A 21064-nucleotide genomic window follows, 5' to 3' on the forward strand; every position below is an offset into this window, starting at 1 on the left:
TACTTAAGACATACAGCAGCCAGTAGGTAGCTTTATGATCAAGCTGAAGCTCTAAAACAGATAGTTTTGTTTCCTCCCCACCCTAGATACATGCCCTTGCTACTTTCCTTGCCTCTTTTCTTCATTTATCATACAAGCCAGATGAGCTCACTGACCTAAATGACAACTAACTGTTCACCAGGTCAAGAAATTAATTTTCAGTTAGAAACAACTTCACCCTATCACAGACTTACAGAGAAGAAACAAAGAAAAGGCAAGGACTGCCCTTTTCAGCCACACTTTGTAGTTAGAACACCTTCAACTGACCAGGAACCACAGTTTCAGGGCACTGAATGGCCAAACAAGCTTTTACCAGGATCAGTTCCCCAAACACTCTGCCACACAGCCAGACTGTGGCTACATCTTTCCAGAACAGCATTGTTACCTTATTGTCAATTTAAAGTATTCATGAAAATGGCCCTGAATAATGAAATGTTTTATGGAGATCATCAGAAGCTGTACTTGTGTTTGTACTTCCCTATCACAAAATTTTTTTCAGTTGTTGGAATATGACAACCCCCAGGAAGTAAAGCTTAGACATCATGGAAGAGGCAAAATACTGAACCTACCTTCTTCTTCTCCAATCCACTTTCTGGAAAGAAAACTGAAAGCGAATACTCATAGCCACATCTCTGTAGATGATCTGCCACCAGACTGTTGGAAGCTGTGATCAAAAGTGAACTGTCATCGCTTGGAACTGTCTGTGGCTGAAGTTCTCCGCTCAAAACTGGGTGCATTAGTTCATGGATGAGCTGGTTTCGGAGCTGTGTCTGATACAGAAAGAACACTGTATTCTCAGTTTACATGTTACTCAATGAGAGTTTTAATTTTTCAAAATCCAGGGTGAGTTTCATTTTACCTGTACAACCTACATAACAGAACAGGGCAGAGTAATTCTGGCAAAATCTGGAAGTGCACTTGGGACACCATGCCTTTCTTCAAAACACTCTTAACTGTGGATACAGTGATCCCTGACTTTCCCTCAAGATCTATGTAGGACTGAAAAGAAGTACTATTCTCAGTCAAGAGCTCACACAAACACCACTCTCCTACCCTCCAGCTTAATTTTCCAATCACTGCTTTCCTGTTTTCCTTCCCTCTTGTTTAAAGCCTGCCTGATGTGGCCTCAATTGCAGGTGTACCTGGAATCCTTACTAGTCCCCTTTCGAGTCTTATATCAAGAAGCTGCTGATGCCATCACAAATGGAGATCAGAAAATAAACAGAAAATTCAATATCTTTAATATCAATTATTTTGTAGGAAAGTAAAAGGGTACTAATCAAACAAGCTTAGAGGCACTAATAATAATTAAATGGATTTTTTCCTTACATATTTGCATTCTATGAGTTAAAACAGAGAAAAAAGTAACCTAAAATCAGAAAATCTCCCCCGTGTAAAAGGAGAAAATAATAATTTTGATTATATAGTTATACAAATTGTTTATAGCATTCTAAAAGACCACGAAAGAAACAGAGTTTTAAGCTTTCAAAAGCAGGTACGCAACCGTGACACAAAAAATAATACATCAGTGGAGAGAGCGAGACATTTGTATTCGGCGTGGCTTTCACCGCTCTCAGTGTTAAGCAGTACAGCCGATCACAGGTAGCACACAAAGCACACCTTAAGTGTGTCCAGCACGCCTCGGCTCTTAAAAGTCTGATACAGTCTTTTCCGGAGCTCCTCTTGAGACAGCGCCTCCCTTTGAACCGAAGCCATCCTGCCCTACAACACCGGGGGGGGGGGGAGAAAAAGGGGCATTACTGACTCCCAGCTCGACCCACGGCCAGCGAAAGGCCGAGCGCCGCCCCAGCCTCCCCCTCGGGCTTTCCCGGGGCAGCCTCCCCCTACCCGCGGGGAGCGGGGCCGGGGAGCACCACCCGGCTCGTCCCGGTACGGCCGGGCTGTGGCGCAGGTCGCGGCGCGGCCCCGGCGGCCGCTGTGCCGTCACGGAGGCGCCGGATGGGGCGGGCGGAGCGCGGCGCTTCCGGGCGGCCGCGGGCAGCAGGGAGGGATCATCGCGGAGAGGGGTGAGCGGCGGGGCCGGGCGGGACCCTGCGGTCCTTCCCCTGGGGGGCGGCGGGACGGCTCATCCCTGCCGGGTAACTGCGGAGTGCCCGGGGATGGGGCCGCGGGACTGCCCCACGGCCGCCGTGTGCGAGGGAGGACGGCGACCCTTCCCCTTCCTGCTGCCTGTGAGCAGGGTCCGGGGAGAGACAGGCGAGGAGGTTCCGCGTTACTGCGTGGAATCGCCGCGTCCAGGTGGCTGAGGGGGCTGTCAGGGGGTAAATCATCGGTGAGCGGTGCAGGAGGCGTTTGTAGGTACCAGTAAATAGGTTCACTTCCAGGAGATGTTTAGCTTTCTAAGGATATTTTCCCCCCTCCCCCCCGAATCACAGAACAGGGAAGGTCGGAAGGGGCCACAGTGGATCATCTAGTCCAATCTCCCTGAAGAGGCGGGGTCATCCCAGAGCATGTGGCACAGGTTTGCATCCACAGTATTCTTGAATATCTCCAGTGAGGAAGACTCCACAACCTCTCTGGGCAATCTGTTCAGTGCACGGTCACCCACACAGTAAAGAAGTTCTTCCTAGTGTTCAGGTGGAACTTCCTGTGCATCAGCTTCTGCCTGTTGCCTCATGTCCTGGTAGCTGGCACTACTGGCTCCATCCTTTTGATATGCACACCTAAGTGTTTATCTCTCTTCAGCCTCTGGTAAATACAAACAGGAAGCATGTTGGCTAATTTTTAGGATCACTTCTACACGGACTCATATAGAGAGTCATCAGCATGTCTGGTTTTTTTTTGGTAAGGAGCACTATTTTGAAGAATGTCTGGAAGTTTCTACTTCGTGATAGTTGGTCATCATGATAATCCCATATTTGAAATGGAATTTCTGCCTCCTGGAAAAGTAGAGTCTAAGGTATGGGTTTTTTCCCTGTGACATTCCTATGATGTAATTACAGTGCATTTTATTGTATAGTTTTACAGTGTATTAGAAACACAACCAGCATGTTATTAGAAGTAGTATCTACTGTTTTCTGTTTGGTTTTGTGTTTGTTTTTTTTTTACCAGAAACTTTGTCATAGGGAGTAGAACTCTGGAGTTCTCAAGTCTCTTAAAAATCCTTGTCAGATCATACTAGTTCTTCATAAAACACATCTTCCTTAAATATTTGCTGCTATATGTTATAGAATATATATCCTAGTTGTGCTTTGGTAATTTTTCTTAGTGTGTAGAGGTTTTATAATAGCTGTTCATTATTTAATGCTACTTAATTTTAAGGCATTTGTATACAGTAATAAGGTAATGTAAGGAACATAAATTTGAAAGCTCCTTCATTTTTTATGCTATAAAATATTTTTTAACCATCTTCACTAGTCATACTTGCTTTTAAGTAAGAAAAGCTTAAAACTTGTATTGATAAATAAAGACTGAAAACATCAGAAATGTAATCAGTAGTGTTTCCAGTGGGAAAAGAACAAATCTATGCACAGTGATATTACATGAAAGAAAAAACAGACTTCAGAATAAAAGTACGTGAATCTGTGATTTTATCTAAAAGTGGACGTGTGTACTGTCACTGATTTGAACTGCATGGCATCATCTGTATTTTGAGCTAGTGTCCCATAAAAGATCATAAATAAGGCTACTCAGACTAGACTTAGTGGGAGGGTGTGTCAGATTGTGGAAAAATTCATTTTCTGCATTCTGCTAATGGAAATAACTTGGCTCAGGTAAGCTTCTTGTCTGACTGAGCTTGGAGTACTAATTTTGGTGCTAAGAATCTAAACTTGATGTGCATTGAAGGAGAACGAGTAGACATTGATATGTTTTGGCAACTATTACGCCTGTTTCTGAGACATGCCACTGCAGTGAATTCAGTGGCACTGCACAGCCCCCTAAGGCAAGAGGTTTGCATAATGTATGTGATAAATCAGCAGAAGCTTTTGCCCCTTTAACTTTGCTACCTAGTCTCTTCCTCAGTGTGGCTTAGTGGAACTTGCAAAGCTGTTAATGGTCTGAGCCATACCTGATTTGTGGGAAAAACTGAGGTGACGATGGCAGTAACAGCATCCCTGTATTATGAGAAACAGTGCAAGACTACTTATTTTTCCAGTCTAATAAAAGCTTATAGTATCATTTTGTTCTGTATCTCTTCTTGGCAGATGTCTTCTGGTGTTCTAGGTCTTTGCCTACACAGCTCTTTAGTGATAGGGCCAAACGCTGATCACTCTCATGAAGGCCACTGATGTTTATCATAGGAAGAGGTGCAATTTACTTCTGTAAGCACAAATTTAATACTAGTTGCAGGATGTTTTTCTGCACTAGGTTTTAGGAAAAAGAAGACCTCCAAAACAATAAAACAATCCTGTTTCTAAGTAAATAACATGAAAAGAACAGAATCTTTAGGTGATGTTATCAGTACACCTGTCCTCTGTACATCTCTGCTTTCCCCATGTGTCCCCCTGATTTTACACATTGTAATCTATTGTTTAATTTCTGCCAAATTTGGCAGAAACATTACAGTCCAAAAACTGCTGCATTGGTGTAAATGTAGCAAAAATAGGTGTCTCAAAGGAAGAGAAAAATACATGTTAGGGCCTCTCTTGTGGAATGAGTTAGCAGTGGGAGTTTACCCATTGGTAAACAAAAGAATTCATGCTTGAATTCATGCCTGAGCGATAAATATACGTTTTATTGGTTCTGCTGCTCTCAAGACTGGTTTTGTGATGACCAGTGTTTTTGTGATATTATGATGACCCTTTTTCTTCCTTGAATCATGACAATATATACTCATTTAATTTAATTACAGGATGGCACACGTGGCAGAAAAGCAAGGTATATGTATCTTTATGTAACTTGAGCACTGGTTGTTTAGCAATTTGAGCAAATTATTGTTTATATTTCACTCTTTTCACTGAATTACTAATCCTCTGTCTTCTGGGAATACCTTAGGATGATCATCGTCATCTCAACCAGTTCATTGCCCATGCTGCTCTTGACCTAGTGGATGAGAACATGTGGCTTTCTAACAACATGTATCTGAAGACTGTGGACAAGTTTAACGAATGGTTTGTTTCTGCTTTTGTCACAGCTGGACATATCCTTTCCTATTCTCTTTCCTTATATTTATGTAGGAAAAGCCTTTCGCCAGAAAGACATAAAATGAGTTTGGAGCAGATTTTCACTGTTGTTGTTAGAGAGAGTCACCAGCTTCAGGAAGAACTGTGTTGGGAGGCACAGCAGCTGTTTCAAACTGGGAACAATTGGAAAGGTGGATTTTTACTTTTGGAGGAGCTGAAATAGCCTAATGAAATGTGGAGCTCACATGGACTAGAGGAAAGAAGAGGGTCTAAGCAAGCTTATATGATTCTCTGTTCCAACCCCTTTGATTGTGCTAGAGAGGAGAGGTGGGGAGGAACGTGCTTGGTGTCAATCACACCAGTCGTGAAAACGCAGTGTCAAGGTTTGATCTTATGTACAGGTAGTCCTGGCAGTGTTTGTGGAGAAACATTTGTTATACATAGCAAATAACACTGAATGTAATTTTAACCTTAGGGGTTTATGGCAAAGGTTCAGAGAGCGTCATCCACATTCAGAAATATATACTTCTTTAAATGTTTCCTCCTGTGAGTCACTGCTATTTCATGTACAGCTAAACATATATGCAGAATTAGGTGTAAATGCTTATCTCAGGATATGTTACATATCTCTTTTCTTCTTGAAAGTTCTATTTTCCTTAATTGCTGTACATATGAGATTTATAATGCTTCATGATGTAAGGCTAGAAGATGGAATTAAGAACTTCTTTAATGATGTATATGAGTTGTATATAAAGGTAAGAACCCAATTCTTATGGTCTTGCTGCAGTACTTTTAAGCGTGTTCTGCTGTACATGGTCAGGCACACGTGTTTTAGCATGTTTTCTCATGGGGGCCTGTATAATTGGAGAAGAACCTGTCCACATCAGCCAGTGTTGGTAACATGTGACACAAAGCCTTTGTTTTGCATTAAACAGAGTAGATTTTTCTAAATTGTTATAAACTGTGCTCTTTCAGAATTTACTCTTCATTTTAGTCCAGTGGTTTTTTCACAGAATAGAATGGTTTGGGTTGGAAGGGACCTTAAAAATCATCTCGTTCCAACCCCCTGCTATGGCAGGGACACCTTCCACAAGACCAGGTTGCTCAAAGCCCCACACAACCTGACCTTGAACGGTTCCAGGTATGGGGCATCCACAGCTTCTCTGGGCAATAGAGAAGTTGGGAGGCAACTTCTTTTGAGGCATTTTGAGGCAGTATTGTGTCATTAATGGTGATAAAAAAGGAAAGGACTGTTCTACAAAGCCTGGTGGCAGTGCTTCGGTCTCAGAACACGTAGCCCTGTTCTCACATCCCAGTGTATTTCCACTAGATGGGGTAACGGCAAAGTGTCATGGGAAGCATCACAATCTCAGCCTCCTGCAGGCACTCAAAATGATGCTAATTTCCAAAAGAGAAATTTCAACTGGTGGTGTGATGCATTTGTTCTGAGGAGCTGGTTCTAGATGGCTCTGCACATATATGGGGAGAATGCAAGGGCCTGGAAAGAAAGAACTGTTTAGGAGTTGTGTGCTCTTCGTGGTACTAAATAGGCCAAAAGCTAGTAGTAGATTTCAACTAAGTGACATTTTTCAGGGCTGTATTTCTGCTTATTGATAAGTTTTTCTTCTTTCCTCAGTTTGCAATGAATCCATTTTATGAACTCAATTCTCCTATTCGATCCACTGCCTTTGAAAGGAAAGTCCAGTTCCTTGGGAAGAAACACCTTTTAAGCTGAATAAATCAATTTGCTGAGTGTTTTTTCCATATTTTCCTGTTTGAACTGTTATTCTTCTAGTTTGAACAGTTTGAACTGTTATTCTTCTGGTTAGTTCCCTGCATGTTTGAGATTCATCTTCTGAAGACTGACAAATTGAGTGCTGAAGGAACTTTTTCTTTTTGATGGTACAGATAAGAACAGCCAAACTTCTCTGGTTAAAATATGTTATCTTAAGAAGTTTCCTTTTATGTGGTATGAAGAAGAAGTTTTAAAATGTCAGAGGCTGCACAGGTACAAACTAAGAGATTTGGGTGTCAATATGCAAAGTGTAAGCCTCTTACACAGGGTAGGAGGAAATCAGATCTACATGCAAAAGATGTCTCCAGCTATCTGAATTAATATGAGTAAATGAGAATTCTTGACTGGAAAACAGTGTGGTTAATTTTGTTATAAACTTTGCTACTTTCATTCCTTTGCTAGAAAATTTACTCTGCAGACTAACCAGACTAACCTTACACTTTGTGATAGTAAATCAGGTCTCTATTTATTAATGTATAATTTTGTGTATATAAAGTGCTCAATAAAAATAAATCAGGATAGACAGAAAAGCTGTCTCCGGTATTTCAAGAAGCTTTGAGAAAAAAACTTGAAGTTTAAAAGCTTATAATTTCCAATTTACCATATGTTTAGTGCAATACATGTTTAGCTGCAGTATTGCACCAATGAAGTGGACCAGAAGAGCCATGTCTGCCCTGACATTAATTCTAATTCATGCACAAAACCCCCCAAACTAAATTTACATGTTTAAACAAACTCCTTTCCATTACTTTTCAAGTGCTGAAAACTTTCTTTTTGCAAATATATTTAGAGTAGGATCTCTGAACCATGAAACTCCATTTGTTGAAGTTTCAGAAAGGCATTATTTGGCCTGTCTGGCTCCTATTTCATTATAAAACATGTTAGGGACCCTTTTGCAAAACTTACCATCATTCCAAAACGGTAATTTTTAATATGACATATATGTACCTAATATTTTGTTTAGGCTTACAATCCTTTAAGTATCCTGTTCCTTTCTGCAATAAATCTGTATAAGCTATCTTCTGGTACTTTTTTTTTTAAATGTCTGAAAAGTAATTTCCAAAGGAAGTGGCATGGTGTTCTAAGAAGTACATATTGCAGAGTCTGTATAATTAAAGGGACTACATACACGTGCTATAAATGTACAGTCAGTTATTATTTCTACACTTACTGCTACACTGTCACTGTAAAATATACCATGAGGAAAAAAAGAACATGATATAAAGATTGCAGTATTTACCTTAAATAAAACACAGAATGATGCAGTATGTATGTGTGTTGAGTATACTTGAAGTGATGTAGAAAAAAACCAGGTAACCACAGTAACATTACCTGGTGGGGTGGCAGGTGAAGATGGGAATACTTGTCTTAGCAATGTTATTTCATACAAACTGTATTTTGGTAATATCATATAATTTTATATAAGTCAACTTATTTTTTTTCTATATATATGAACTCAAGAGAAGCACACTTGAGGTAGAGCATTCTTGCTCATATGATAAGGAGCAGCTGTTGTTTTCTGCCTCCTCCCCAGTAGGTTCTTCCAGCTGGTTGTAAAAATACTAACAGTTAAGACTCACTGAAGAAGTATTTAAGTTAAATAATCACATACACAGCAGTAAAAAACGGCTTGGCAAGAATGGAGGATTAGTGCTAACAGTTTCCATCGCTTAGAGAAACTGTGCATTTTTTAATAACTTTATCCATTGCTGCAGTAGGACATTAAGTAAAATGAAAGCATTTTTTTTCTTGCCTGATCTCTGGAGGCAGTTAGCCAAATGGTGCCTGTTCTTATGCCCTCGATATATCTTTCCCTCTTTCTTCTGAATATAGAAATTGTAGATGGGAAATGCAGTCTCAGGTCCATCTAGGCTTTATGAAAACAGACTGTTAGTGACCACAGGAATGGGAGAATTATGTCCTAACACTTCATTTATCATTATAGAGTTTGTGGTTGAGGAGCACTGCCTTGTGACAGAACTGTCCAGGGCCTTGGCCAGGTAGCTCCAAGTTCTCTGTGCATGGAGGAACACCTGTTTATGCTTTCTACAAGGTTCTATTACTGTTTAGGTAACCTGTCACGTGACTTAAAGGAAGATCCGTTCGAGGTACAGAGGAAGCAGCCTGGTTCTGGCAGCAGTCTTATGCTAAGCATTGATACAGTTTGCTGTGACAGGAGCTGCCCTGGCTAGTTTCTTCTGCCCCTTCCCATTCTCCTGTCTGTTCTAACAAGCATAGCTTTCAGCAGTCCCACCAATCTGCCACAACACTATTTTTTGCTCCTCATTTTCAAGGACATCTGGATCTTTGCATACATGTTATGCAGTATGTTCTCACTCTACAGAACTCTAAATAACTGCTAACAGGACCCCATGTTATTTGAAGTACATCAGCACTTGAAACAAAACAGTGAATTGAAACATAAGTCACAAATGCATACCTTACATCCAAATGGAATGATACTAAGCTTTTACAAAGTACAGAAATGAATGGTTGTTATTAAGCATTATATTTTTTTTTTTGTACCTATAACTGCTTGTTATAAGACTTTTGCTTCTGTAAGTACTCAGTAGTCTCCCTGTGAGACCAATTCCTGACCTCAACATAATCCCTACACTGTCTTATTTACTACAGCCACTTTCGTGATTAGTGTACGTTGTGGTACAACAGCTCCCAGGGCATGAGTAATACACTTCTATGGGATTATGTTTTATTTAACTTTATTAAACCTAATTCTCAGATGGAGGCTTGGTAACCATGATGTTACATGGAAAGGGGACAGATGGGAAGACACAGATGGATGCCTTGGCACAAGAAAGACCACAATGGTTCTCATCGTTCAAATAAAATTGCTAAAAGGAAAAAATTAAGGATATCTATAGTCACATACTCTAGTCACAGTATCTTCAGCTCCTGTTTTGTTTCAACCTTAATCTCTGCTAAAATGAATGTTAAAGGAAGCTTTAAGTAGTAAGGTAGTAGTTTTACAACAATTTCATGTCACTAGCTTAGTAGCCCTTAATGCAAACAACCTTCATTTCTAAAGCTTTTTGCTCTCTCATCCTAAGATTAGGAACCATTTAGCTACGATTTCCTTCACAGATCTCTTGATTCATTGACTAGAAATTAAACATAACAGAAGTAGCAGTTCAACTTATATTTAGCTGCTCAGTGACTGAAGCTTAAAACACAGTTCTGTTGCTGTATATGCAGGACTGCAAGAATGAATCAGCCTTAGAAATGCACAAAAGGTAAAAAGATGTCACTTTTAAGCAGGAGTAGCAGATCTACAGAGTAAAGTTGCCCTAGACAGGTTCAAGCAAGAATACAATGCATTCAGAAAAGTGTACTAAGAGCGACAAAGAGGGTTTGTTTTTGCAAGCTTTACTTCCAAATAAGTACACCTGGTACAGACTGATCAGATACTTCAAGAGAAACTGCTTGCTGGTATCGTATTCTCAATAAAGGCTTTTCTACTGGAACAAAAAAGTTGCTGCAGAGAAGGCAGTTGTTTGATGAATAACATGGCCTGTCTTACAGGCCTCAGACTTCCTTTTTCAGTCCACAAGATGTGTACATGTGTGCCTGTTAGCAGTCAGATTACAGATGGAAGCAGTAGTGCACTATCAGTTTTGCTACTGCAAGGACAGTGGTTACTGTGAGGGCCAGTACTGAACAATTTCTCATACACGTATTCTACCACAGACTGCAACTGAAAGCCTCAAATTACCTTCTGTGGTTTTGTCTGCATGACTGCAAAAAAGAGTCCATTAAATATAGAATTTGCTCTTGTTCATCATTATGAAATGAGTTCAGTAATATAAAAGGTATTATCTTAAATGTACAAGTCCATATCCTAAAACAGTAATTTAAGTAAGGGTCAAATTCAGCTCAAACACTATCTATAGTTATATACTTGTATTAGGCTGAAAGCTGTCAAAATCTACTCTAGAGTCAAGAGCTTCCTGAGTTCTCTACATATTGCCAATCCTTAGTTTCACAGTGCAGGTTATTACTGGTCAACACATTCATAGCTCAGGTTAACAGGAACAAGAGCTTTGGAACTTGAAGGGTGTACACTAAAAATTTTCCTAAAAAATGTCATAATGTGGATCCTTTCAAGTGCTGTTAAAGCTGACTGAATAAAGCATTTCTTTTTCAAAAAATGGTTGGTTATACTTAAGTTGCTCAGTTTTTCACCTTATTGATCAGAAACATGCTAGAATGGACTTAAGGCAAAGACACGTTAGCTGTAAAAATCATCAGTATTTTGAATTAAACTGCTGGAAAAATTAGTGCAGCATTAGAAGAGTAAATGAAAAGAAAATGGACATTAAATATGTAGGAAATTTATTTCCTACTTAAAAACCTACACAAATTACAGTAACATTAGGTAATTAGAAGACCTAGAGGTAATTTATGTTAACTTATAATATTTAGAGATGAAGTACCACTCACAGCAAAAGGAATGTAGTGAGACTGAAGTTTAATATCTAGCATTGTTAAGAAACTGATGTCTAATGAAACAAAAGTGGAATGCTGATTTCATAAAAATATACACATATAAAAGTATCTTTGTGCCTGAATTCCAGAACAGTTTCTCCAAAGTAGTGCTTCCAGAACTTTCAAGTTTTAATTATATTCAAAAGTATTTATCATTTGAATAAAGTTGGCAAATTACATTCTTATGGTTTTACTTGACATCTTCCTAAACAGAAAGTGTCACTAATTCAGTAACGGGTCACTCATGAAGGGAGATTTTTTTTTTCTCCCCCATGAAAGCAGCAGAATATTACAATTTTAATATTAGAGTGAAACCCATTTGTTATTTTATCTAGTACACCTTCCCCATTCATTTATAGAGCAAGCTAGTCAACAGTAATTTGGCAGAAAGAAATTTAAGTCAACAACAAGATGAACTGGGTTTCGGTTTCCGATGAAGGTTTACTGTATCTGTTTGAATAAAGTGATCTGATCTATCTTCAGAGGCTAGAACTCTTCTAACAGCTTCTTCAAAGGCTGCTGCAACATTAGTGGCATCTTTTGCACTGGTTTCAAAATAGGGATGGTTGCCATTATTCCTGCACCAGTCTTGGGCTTCTTCTGTAGACACTTGCCTTTCATCAATATCAACTTTGTTACCCAGTATCACAAAAGGGAAACTTTCAGGCTCCTTGACATCTGCATAGTAAATGAATTCTTTCTTCCAGTTGCTTAAGTTTTGGAAGCTTTGAGAATCATCCACACTAAAGGTTAGCAGGCAACAGTCAGAACCTCTATAGAAAGGAGTCCGCAAGCTCCTAAATCGTTCCTGACCTGCTGTGTCCCATATCTGCATTGTAACAAAATGTCCATCGACTTCCAACTCTTTATTTAAGAATTCCACACCTATTGTATGAAACAGCTGTGCATCAAACTTGTTGGTGACATATCTGTTCATCAGCGAACTCTTCCCAACTCCACCATCTCCCAGCAGTATTACTTTGAGGAGCGATGATTTTGCTGCCATTGTTACAGGAAAAGATCCTCCTGATTCCCTAGACCTGTAAAGATTAAGAAAATCATTAAAAAGGAAAGTTGTAAGCAGCAAATTTTGCACACAGAAATATCTAGAATGTGTAAAAGTCCACCAATATCAAGTTTCATGTACAAAAGCAAAAGGATACACTAAAGAGGTAAAGTCTGGATACTCCAATAAGAATATCCTCTCAAAAATACCGTGTATAAGAGGTGTCTCTTCCACAGACTGCAATCTGCATGGCAGTCTAAGCAGTACACTGCATGAATTACTGGTCTGTCACTTAAAACACTTAAAAGCCCCAAACTCTTCAAATCACCCCCCCCTTTGTGCAGAAGGAGTATCACATCACATTTAACAAGTGCAATGATTCATTTATGTTCACTGAAAAAGATCCATGAAAAAAAAGTGGAGTGAGAAAACTTTATAGAGCACATGCCTTGAACTAATACCTTCATTAACGAAGTTATTCTAAACCAACTGACTGGGAACACAGTTATCTATACAACAAATGCAAATGCTGTAATTTTATTTTAAAAGTCATATGACTAGATATCAGTAGACAAACATTCAATATTTTATAGTTTACTCCCTGCACAACAGCACTGATGAACAGAATACTATTACAACTCCTACAAAAGCAAATCCACTGTTGCTACTTCAATGGTACTCAAGATGCCAGATACTGAGGTCAAGCCTACACTGACAGTTCAGTTAGTAGGTGTCAACTTCCCATAGTAAAACTGTCAAAAAGTCTGGAAGTGCTAGGGAATAACCTGGCTGCCAGCACAGCGATGGCAACCAATGAAGGCTTTTTAACTGTCAGACTTAAAAAATAAATTTTAAAAAACACAAAACCTCTAGCATTAAAGTAGTTTGCTCATCAGTGCTTTGTACCAGCCCGACCTTTGCCATCACCTCCACAGTGTTTATCTAATACTGTAAAATGGTGTTTTAATTGCTTGGGGGTAAAGTTTCATTTTAACAAGCCCAAACTTAAGTTTCTGTATGAGGAGAACTGCTGCTTCTAAACTTGCCTGATAGTAAAAGAGCTCAAAGTATTCAGACCAAACAGGCTTCTCTGAAAATAGCATCTATTTAAAATGGAAATGGGTCATAAGTTGCCTAGTCTGTCTCTTTCCTTTGAAGGAAGGAATGTGGTCTTGCTAGTTGTAATTAGTGTTACTGGCATATACATCACCCACAGAGTATGACTCTAGAATTAATACCTGACACAAGCTGGCATGAGAGTCATATGACTCTATGCCGCCTTACAATCAAGGCCTACATTGGGAGTGAGAAATTTCAGGAATTTTTTTATCAGTGACTTTCCATCTTTGAGTGTTTATTTGCTAGACACAACCTACAGTAAGACAGAAGGAATACTTTGAAGCCTCAACACAAAGAAATTTCAAAATATAAGGACCTGGCTGCTTCCATTAAAGATCTGGTCAGAGCAAGTAATTTAATTAATTCATATTGTGTAATTAATAACAATATTTATAAATCCTTAATTTTGTACAGATTTGTATCACAACAATGTTAAAACTGCATAGGAGCAACACACAGATTGTTCATTTACCCTTCAGAGAGCTAGGGGATAACTGCTATGGCTCAGGGTAGGAATACATACATTTAAATGTATGTGAAAGCCTCAGCAGAGTCACTGGACTGCCTGCATATGAGTTACAGATTCATGCTTAACTCTTGAAAATGGTCCTGTGTATTCATTTATCTCCCTCATTTCTACTGTTGGTTAATGAATAAGTTATCTAAGCTACACCATTAGATAGGAGCTGCTTCTTAATAAATAATGCTTTCATGAGAACAGAGGGTACTGAATGTTCTCCTGTTCTTCCACTCCAGTGTAGGGAACAAGTTATAATTTATTTTTTCTGTCCTACAGAAATCAGAAGCTCCCTAGAAGACACAATGTGAATAAATAACTGGCTTAAGTAGTTCTGACTGGTACTAAGCACTTGTTTCTTTAGCTTCTGCATTTTAAACAATGGCAGTTATTATCACAGAATTGTCCATGAGGCCACATTTTAAACAAAACACAGGTAAGGAAAGTGTTAACAGTATCTAGCACTTTCATGCATCCAGAACCTGCAAAAGTTATTTTGCACAATTCCAGCTATATGGGCCATTACAGTGAGGTGTAAGAGACTGATGACCATCAAATTAGTTTTACTGGGCAGACAATTACACACCAACCACAAACTATTAAAAGTGTCTTTTCAACTGGAACAAACTGGTCCTTTCACACAAAGGCTACAGAAAGAGTCTTCCCAGGACTAACCAAAACTATCTCAACTGGATATTGCAGGACACCTTGCTTTTCAAAACATTCAGCTTCCAAATCAGAAACTGTCATGCTAGGCTAGCTTTTAAGTTTTTGTCAAGTTTTTAATACAAAATAATGGAATATATATTCAGTCATTTAAATAAGTGCTTACAAGCTGGACCTGAAGCAGCAAAGAAGCATGTTAAAAGTATTAAGACGTATTTTTGTTTGGAAGCAGCAAAGTCTTTATACAATTATAGTTTTATTACTATATAAGGGACTCATCTGCAGCCTCAGTGATTATGTGATTTAGAGTATCTGCTGAACCAGAGTGGTAGTTTCCAGCACAGTAGACTGCTGCATTTTTTTTCTGCTTACACATCTTTAGATAAGATTTTTAAAGAGCTCAATTTTTGTAATTGTTTTTCAGTTCAACAAAGTAAACTATAAAATACTTAAGACACTTGGAGAATTAATGTAATTTTTCCTATTATATACTTTGAACTTATCTGTATAATGCGATTTTTGAAAGTATTTTTGGAAGGGATGGTCAACATCTGATACCATGTTTCTGAAGATTTATTACCTTAATTGTTCAGTTTAAATCATCATTCACCATCTGAAAACAAAACAAAAGCTTAATTCCTAATGTGCACCTGCTCGTACATCAGAAACTGCAAGACAGAATTACAGGTAACTATTTGTTCCAGTTATTTCTTACTGAGCTACACAAATAGTTTACAGTAAAAGTAGTCTCAACCTACTACACAGAGGAGTCTGTAACAAGAAGAATTTTCCCTCGTGTTCCTCTATCATTTCAATATTCAAAGAAAGTCAGAGCAAATAAATAAAAAGCATCCCCACTCAGGTTCATTTTGATAATGATTTCTGAATTGCTTCCACCTACTTAGAAGGACTCAAGCGCTTAAATCACTGACTTCAATATTCCTGTTAAAAACAGGGACAATTTTCTACTAAATATAATTTCTAACATGATCATATGCCATAATACAAAAAGTAAATTAATTGTGCCTTTCAGGATGTCCCTTTTAAACAGTGAAATGAATTGCAAGTCGAACATTTCCATTATCAGTCCAAATATTTGCTGTCGAGACTAAAGACAACATGCTAAGCGACCTCAGAAAAATCAGTTTGCATTACAAAATCTTTGATTCTCAGCCCCTCAAAGCTTAGTGAAACACCACTGCCTTGTCCAGTCTATCCATCTAGACTGTCTTATTTCTTAGTCTACAGACTTGTCTTTTTTAACTACAAAAATAATCTCATAGATTAAGGAGGATCTGCTCACACCAGAGTACTGAAGGCTGAAGACAAATGATGAATTTAAGTTCTCTCTATGGAAAAAGTGTTTGCCAACACAGTAACTGCATTGTATCTATGATGTCAGCAAGCTACAACCCCACATAAACTATTAAGCAAACCAAGTCAATCGGACCTATTTATAATTTCACTTTCACCACACTGATAGCAGCCACCACAGCACACCATGAAAAAATCCAGTCAAACACAAACACAGGAACTGATATCTCACCTCCACTCCCCCTTATTTCAATAAGACACCAAAAACTGGATCTGTTGAAATACCACCACTGACTTCCCTCAGCATTCTTGAGGAAATAGATGTAAAGGACACCTCTAATTTCCAGACTATTGTTTTTCCACTTGTATCTACTTTCTGCCTTGGAAACAGGCAATGAAATTTATTTCAATCAGCATTTTCATTCAGTGGTCACTGATGAACCAACCATCTGCTGCACAAGAGCAAGACTAAACCCAAAGGTTTTCTTGAAGATATACAGTACACTGTCCTTTAACTGGAGCTGTTAGAGAACACCTATTTGACTTGGAGAAGGATAAGGTAAGACAGAATCAAGTTTGTTCCAACTAATCATGTTTAATTACAACCTAATACACTTTAAGCCAAGACTTATTGAAAGAAGGGGACATCTTTGATTTAAGAAAAAGACCGCTGAAGTTACAAACAAGCAGAATTAGCAGTTCCACGTAAGTTATGTCAGCAAACACTAACCCTATTTCATAACTTCCTATCCTCAAATTTACACATATACAGTATATCCATTTCAGCTTTGAAGCTTATTCACAGTTTTATTTGCTAAGCCACCTTATTTTGTTAAACACTGGCATCAGATATTAATAGTTTAAAAAGACATACCAACACTTAAAGTATTTTGACTGACGAAAACACTCAGCTTTCAATAGAAATGTAAATTCACTACCTCATTAGTCATTAATTGCTGCTCTGTAAAATATCTGAAAAGAAGTCCCAAGAACTACAAGAGTTGCAGCACAAGGGGCACAATCCAAAACTATGTAGTTTTCAACACTTACTATTTGTGGAGGTTTTACATCTCTAAACTTGTTGCTTATAGCAGATCTGCAAGTTTCCAAGAATCTGAAAAGAAAGGAAAGAAGCAAATTTTCTGACTTTTCTCCCCTTAGCCAATCCTTGTTCTTGTATTTAGGAGGCAGTGGTTTACACCCTGGCCAATAAAGTGGCACAAAAATGGTTTTTTAATGCATAAGAGGCCACAAGTCTGTTTGACCTTGAAAGAATTTTCTCTCAATTCAAAGGAAAACATCCAGATACAAAGTCAAGATGCTACATGCTTTGTACTTTTGAATATGTGACAAGCACAAACATTATTCAGCCTCCAAATTGACCCTCCCCTCCACAGGGCACTGATGTAACAGCTGTGGATCAGGAACACCCCTTTACTGACAGCCACCTGTCAGCTGCCTAGTTCTCCGGAACCTGCAAGCCCTTCAATCATTCAGCTCCACCTATCAAAGTCCTAAATCTCTTTGCAAGTCTTCCTTCCTATGAAGATAGTCCGTGTTTTCTTTCAGAGAGATGTTTAAGAATTTGCTGGCAGGTTATCTGAAAATTGCCTCTATTTTAAGCAGCCTAGACATGCTTTATCTAACACGAGAATATCACTAGAATTTATTCGTAATTTCTAGTATGAACCCAACCCAAACTGAACTGATATACAGCTGTTGCCACTCATTTGGATACTAAAAAAGTTGTATTTAGCGGTTTCTTTATAAGCTTGTTTTTAACTCCTACGTAGTTCAGGACTGTAGTTCAAACAGTTGCCTGGCATGACTCAGGACTATGAATGAAGCAGCAGGCGAGGGGCAGTCCCCATAACCCTTGGATCATGACATCATCCCAGTACCTACTGCCAGAATCACTTCTTTTATTCTAACTTCTATCTAGCCACAAAGTCAATCAGCAAAACTTGTCAGGAGAAACACACTTACACCTCTGCCAGTTTAATCTTGCAGAGACCTGGCTTCAATTCCTACATCATTCCCCAGGTTGAAGTAGAATGAGCAAACTATTATTTCCTGGGATTTAATCAGAGCTGACATTTCTCAGCAGCTCACAGTTAAGCATCTTCCAACTTAAATATTCTATTACTTGCAGCCAACTTCAAAACACCCTTCAGTGCTGCTGCTCTTGGTCCAACATTTCTAACAATGCATCAGCTATTTGACATTCTCCTTGCAACCTACTTCTCTGTTACTTCTTCCACTCTTTCAATAACTTATCCAACAATTATTTCTGCTCATATGTGCTCGTCTTACTCTCTTGCATTAGTATCCCTTTTCCTTCAAGGAATCTTAGTAATAGCAGCCTCTCTTGGCCAGGCTACATTGTACATTCATATTCTTCCCAGTATAACTATGTGACGAAAGCCCATCCCTAAGGCCTTAAGTGGGTTATACTGTACCAGGCCAACACACTGTCTGCTCTGTAGAGAATGAAAAAAAAACAAAACACCAAGGAGAATGAACATTATTTTAAAAAAACAAACAAACAAAAAAAACAACCCTAAGGACTTCTTACAAACCTTTCTGCTGGGAAGGTTTTATTCATTGTGAAATGTTTATGTAAAATTCCAGTCCTAAGGAGCTGAAAAATCTGTTTCTCGTGATTTATTACTAAATTGACACAAAATAAAACAAAGCTTGAAATCTAAATATCTTATTTGACTCTCTGCACATATTTTTAACTTAAGGAAATGGAAGGTTGGTTTGAGCACTGAAAAGCAAAACAAGGACTGCTAGAGTTTTGGGGTTTTTTACTACACACTGTCACTTTTTAACTTTACAGAAAAGGTGTTACTAAAATTAAGACAGTGAACAGAGCTCCATACAACCTGAAAGAAGACAGAGGAAAAGAAGAGTTCATTATAAATTTGATGTTGGTATGAAACACAGATATAGCTGTACAATCCTTTGGACAGGTTTCTCTGGAAATAAAAGTATTTTGGGTATGTCTGAGAAACAGCTCTCTCTCCAGTCTGCCATTACAGCTTGTTACCTGATAAGCTACTATAAAGTCATGGAAAAATAGAAAAAAAAAATCATAAAGATAAAAAAACCCACCTACACCAAAAAACCCCAGCCATGCAAAACAACCCTTGCTCTAAAAAAAGCAAGCACTGACAACCTCAGTGTTGCACAACAGTTTAAAAGTAAAGACAAATAAAACCCACATGCTTATTTAGTATAGCTGTAAATTATTGTGGACAAGAAGGAAAACAACATGTAGGACGGGAGGCTGCATAACAGCTAACTGCAGACAAGTGTTTTAATTCCTGACCAAAATTTAGCCAAGAAATCCCCTACTTGCCTATCCCACCCAAGTTAATAAAAATTAAGTGCTCCCTACGTAGCTCGTTACATGTAACCTTGCTATAAAGGCCACTCACAGAGGTTCTTAGAACTAGTTTTTCTGCACTCTTCTGTTATCCACTCAATCGTTTTGCACAAGTGTCAGATGCAATACGGAATCACTTGCACTGCCCACTAACCACCCAGACGTAAACGATTCGCCCATCGTGCCCTATCTCTACTCCTACCCTCCCCAGTCATCCCACACCTGAGCCCGCACAGCCACCTGCCACCACTGGAAACTCCACAGGCCCCGTAGAGGGGCTGGATCGAGCCTCTGGTTCAAAAAAGAAGAACTGAAACCCAAGGGCCCCCCGAGCAGTTCTGTCCCTCTTCAGCACAGAATCACAGAATCGATTAGACTGGAAAACACCTCGAAGATCGTCCAGCCTACGACCGAACACCACCATCTCAAGCAGATTATGGCACACCACTCGGTGCCACGTCCAGTCCTTCCTTAAACACCTCCAGGGTCGCTGACCCCACCGCCCCCGTGGGAAGCCCATTCCAAGTACACAGCAGTGAGAAAAGGTGATCAAGAGAGCTCTAATATTTCTTCTTTTTCCGATCTGAAACGTGTTGAGGACACAGGTACGAAACTGAGCTTCACCCTGACAGATCAGAGATTCTTATCAGTGCTGAGGAAGCGCTGCCGGGCCGGAGCCGGCTGGGAACCGCCTACCAGGAGCCGCGTCCCAGAGGAGCCACCGCCTGTCCTGGAGTCACGGGATCCCGGAACACACCACATTCCCCGCCACCCGCACCGGCCCCGGGGAGCGCACGGGGCCCTCTCCCACCGCGGCCCCGGCCGGGGCTGCCCTCCCGCTCCCCAGGCGCGCCAGGGAGCCACGGGGAGCGCCCGGGAGCACGGACAGCGCCGGGGGAGCGAGCGGGGACCGCGGCGGCGAGAGGAAGGAAAAGAACGCAACCTCACTGGGCTCCAGGCCGCGGGAAGGGGACTGCCGCCGCTCGCGGGCGCGCTGGGGAAGCCGATCCCTGCCCGCAGGAAGGGGCTGTGCCTGCTCCTGCCGCCGGTCCGGGGCCCGATCCCGCTCCCGGGCTGCGCCACCGCCGGGCGCTGGGCGAGGAGGGAACATGGCGGACAGGGCAGGGGCGGGGCCACCGTCACGTGATCCGCGCCGCGAGCGCACGGCCCCGCCCGCCGGCACAGAGGCCCCGCCCCCAGCTTGAGGCGTCTGCTGAGCCCGGCGCTGCGGGAGGCGGCGATGGCAGAGGGAATGGGAAATGGGAATGGCTATGGCTGTGCCCACAGCCAGCGCACGGCACGGCTGGGCCTGTCGGGGGCCATACCTCTCATCCATCACTATCGTGTGACGTCTGAGAGCGGCCCACCGTTCTGCTGGAAACAGATAACACTTACTTGCTCCAGAACGCTCTGCATCATTAAACCCTAAAACGCCTAAAACCATTTGGAGGTCAGAGTTATTTATTAAAGGCAGGGTTGGAAACCCGACCTCTAAGATCATCAAGTCCAACCCTTGTAGTCTCACTGTGCTCCGCATTAAGGACCCCAGGCAAGCAAACTCGCGACTGTAAGGCAGCTTCACTTTACAAGCTGAAACATTGGAAACTATACTTGTGTTAATGAAAGAATT

General features: G+C 40.2%; 3 protein-coding genes across 9 annotated transcripts in view; 1 reads left to right on the forward strand and 2 right to left on the reverse strand.

The window, feature by feature from the left end:
* OFD1 (OFD1, centriole and centriolar satellite protein) overlaps nt 1–1966 on the reverse strand; it is a 30271-nt gene extending 28305 nt beyond the window's left edge. Inside the window, exons 1-3 of one of the 2 annotated variants that reach the window (XM_027638581.1) lie at nt 1888–1966; nt 1660–1761; nt 609–809 (exon numbers count right to left, since the gene is read on the reverse strand). In XM_027638581.1, the coding sequence (XP_027494382.1) occupies nt 609–809; nt 1660–1755 (297 nt within the window). In that variant the 5' untranslated portion in view covers nt 1756–1761; nt 1888–1966. Of the gene's footprint in view, nt 1–608; nt 810–1659 lie in introns of both variants that reach the window. The other variant, XM_027638591.1, reaches the window with a different exon arrangement.
* Nucleotides 1967–2008: 42 nt separating this feature from the next.
* Nucleotides 2009–6889, forward strand: TRAPPC2 (trafficking protein particle complex 2). Of its 3 annotated transcripts, none has more exons than XM_027638701.1 (5): nt 2009–2066; nt 2850–2959; nt 4996–5140; nt 5793–5878; nt 6760–6889. In XM_027638701.1, exons 2-5 carry the CDS (start codon nt 2867–2869, stop codon nt 6856–6858), a joined length of 423 nt encoding a protein of 140 aa, XP_027494502.1. In that variant the 5' UTR covers nt 2009–2066; nt 2850–2866; the 3' UTR covers nt 6859–6889. The 3 variants fall into 3 exon arrangements, with proteins under 3 accessions (XP_027494502.1, XP_027494522.1, XP_027494512.1); XM_027638721.1 differs by lacking the exon at nt 2009–2066 and adding an exon at nt 2212–2231; XM_027638711.1 differs by lacking the exon at nt 2009–2066 and adding an exon at nt 2644–2751.
* Nucleotides 6890–9621: 2732 nt separating this feature from the next.
* Nucleotides 9622–20530, reverse strand: RAB9A (RAB9A, member RAS oncogene family). 4 transcript variants are annotated; one of them, XM_027638663.1, is made up of 3 exons: nt 16276–16975; nt 15310–15342; nt 9622–12461 (listed from the first exon to the last, which is right to left on the reverse strand). In XM_027638663.1, the coding sequence occupies exon 3, from the start codon at nt 12425–12427 to the stop codon at nt 11822–11824; it is 606 nt and encodes a 201-aa protein (XP_027494464.1). In that variant the 5' UTR covers nt 12428–12461; nt 15310–15342; nt 16276–16975; the 3' UTR covers nt 9622–11821. The 4 variants fall into 4 exon arrangements, with proteins under 4 accessions (XP_027494464.1, XP_027494489.1, XP_027494481.1 ...); XM_027638688.1 differs by lacking the exons at nt 15310–15342; nt 16276–16975 and adding an exon at nt 20383–20530; XM_027638680.1 differs by lacking the exons at nt 15310–15342; nt 16276–16975 and adding an exon at nt 20378–20529.
* Between the last annotated feature and the right edge of the window lie 534 nt (nt 20531–21064).

This window comes from Corapipo altera, unplaced genomic scaffold, assembly GCF_003945725.1.
Source record: "Corapipo altera isolate COAL_440 unplaced genomic scaffold, ASM394572v1 0, whole genome shotgun sequence".
In the NCBI taxonomy this organism is placed as follows: Eukaryota; Metazoa; Chordata; class Aves; order Passeriformes; family Pipridae; genus Corapipo; species Corapipo altera.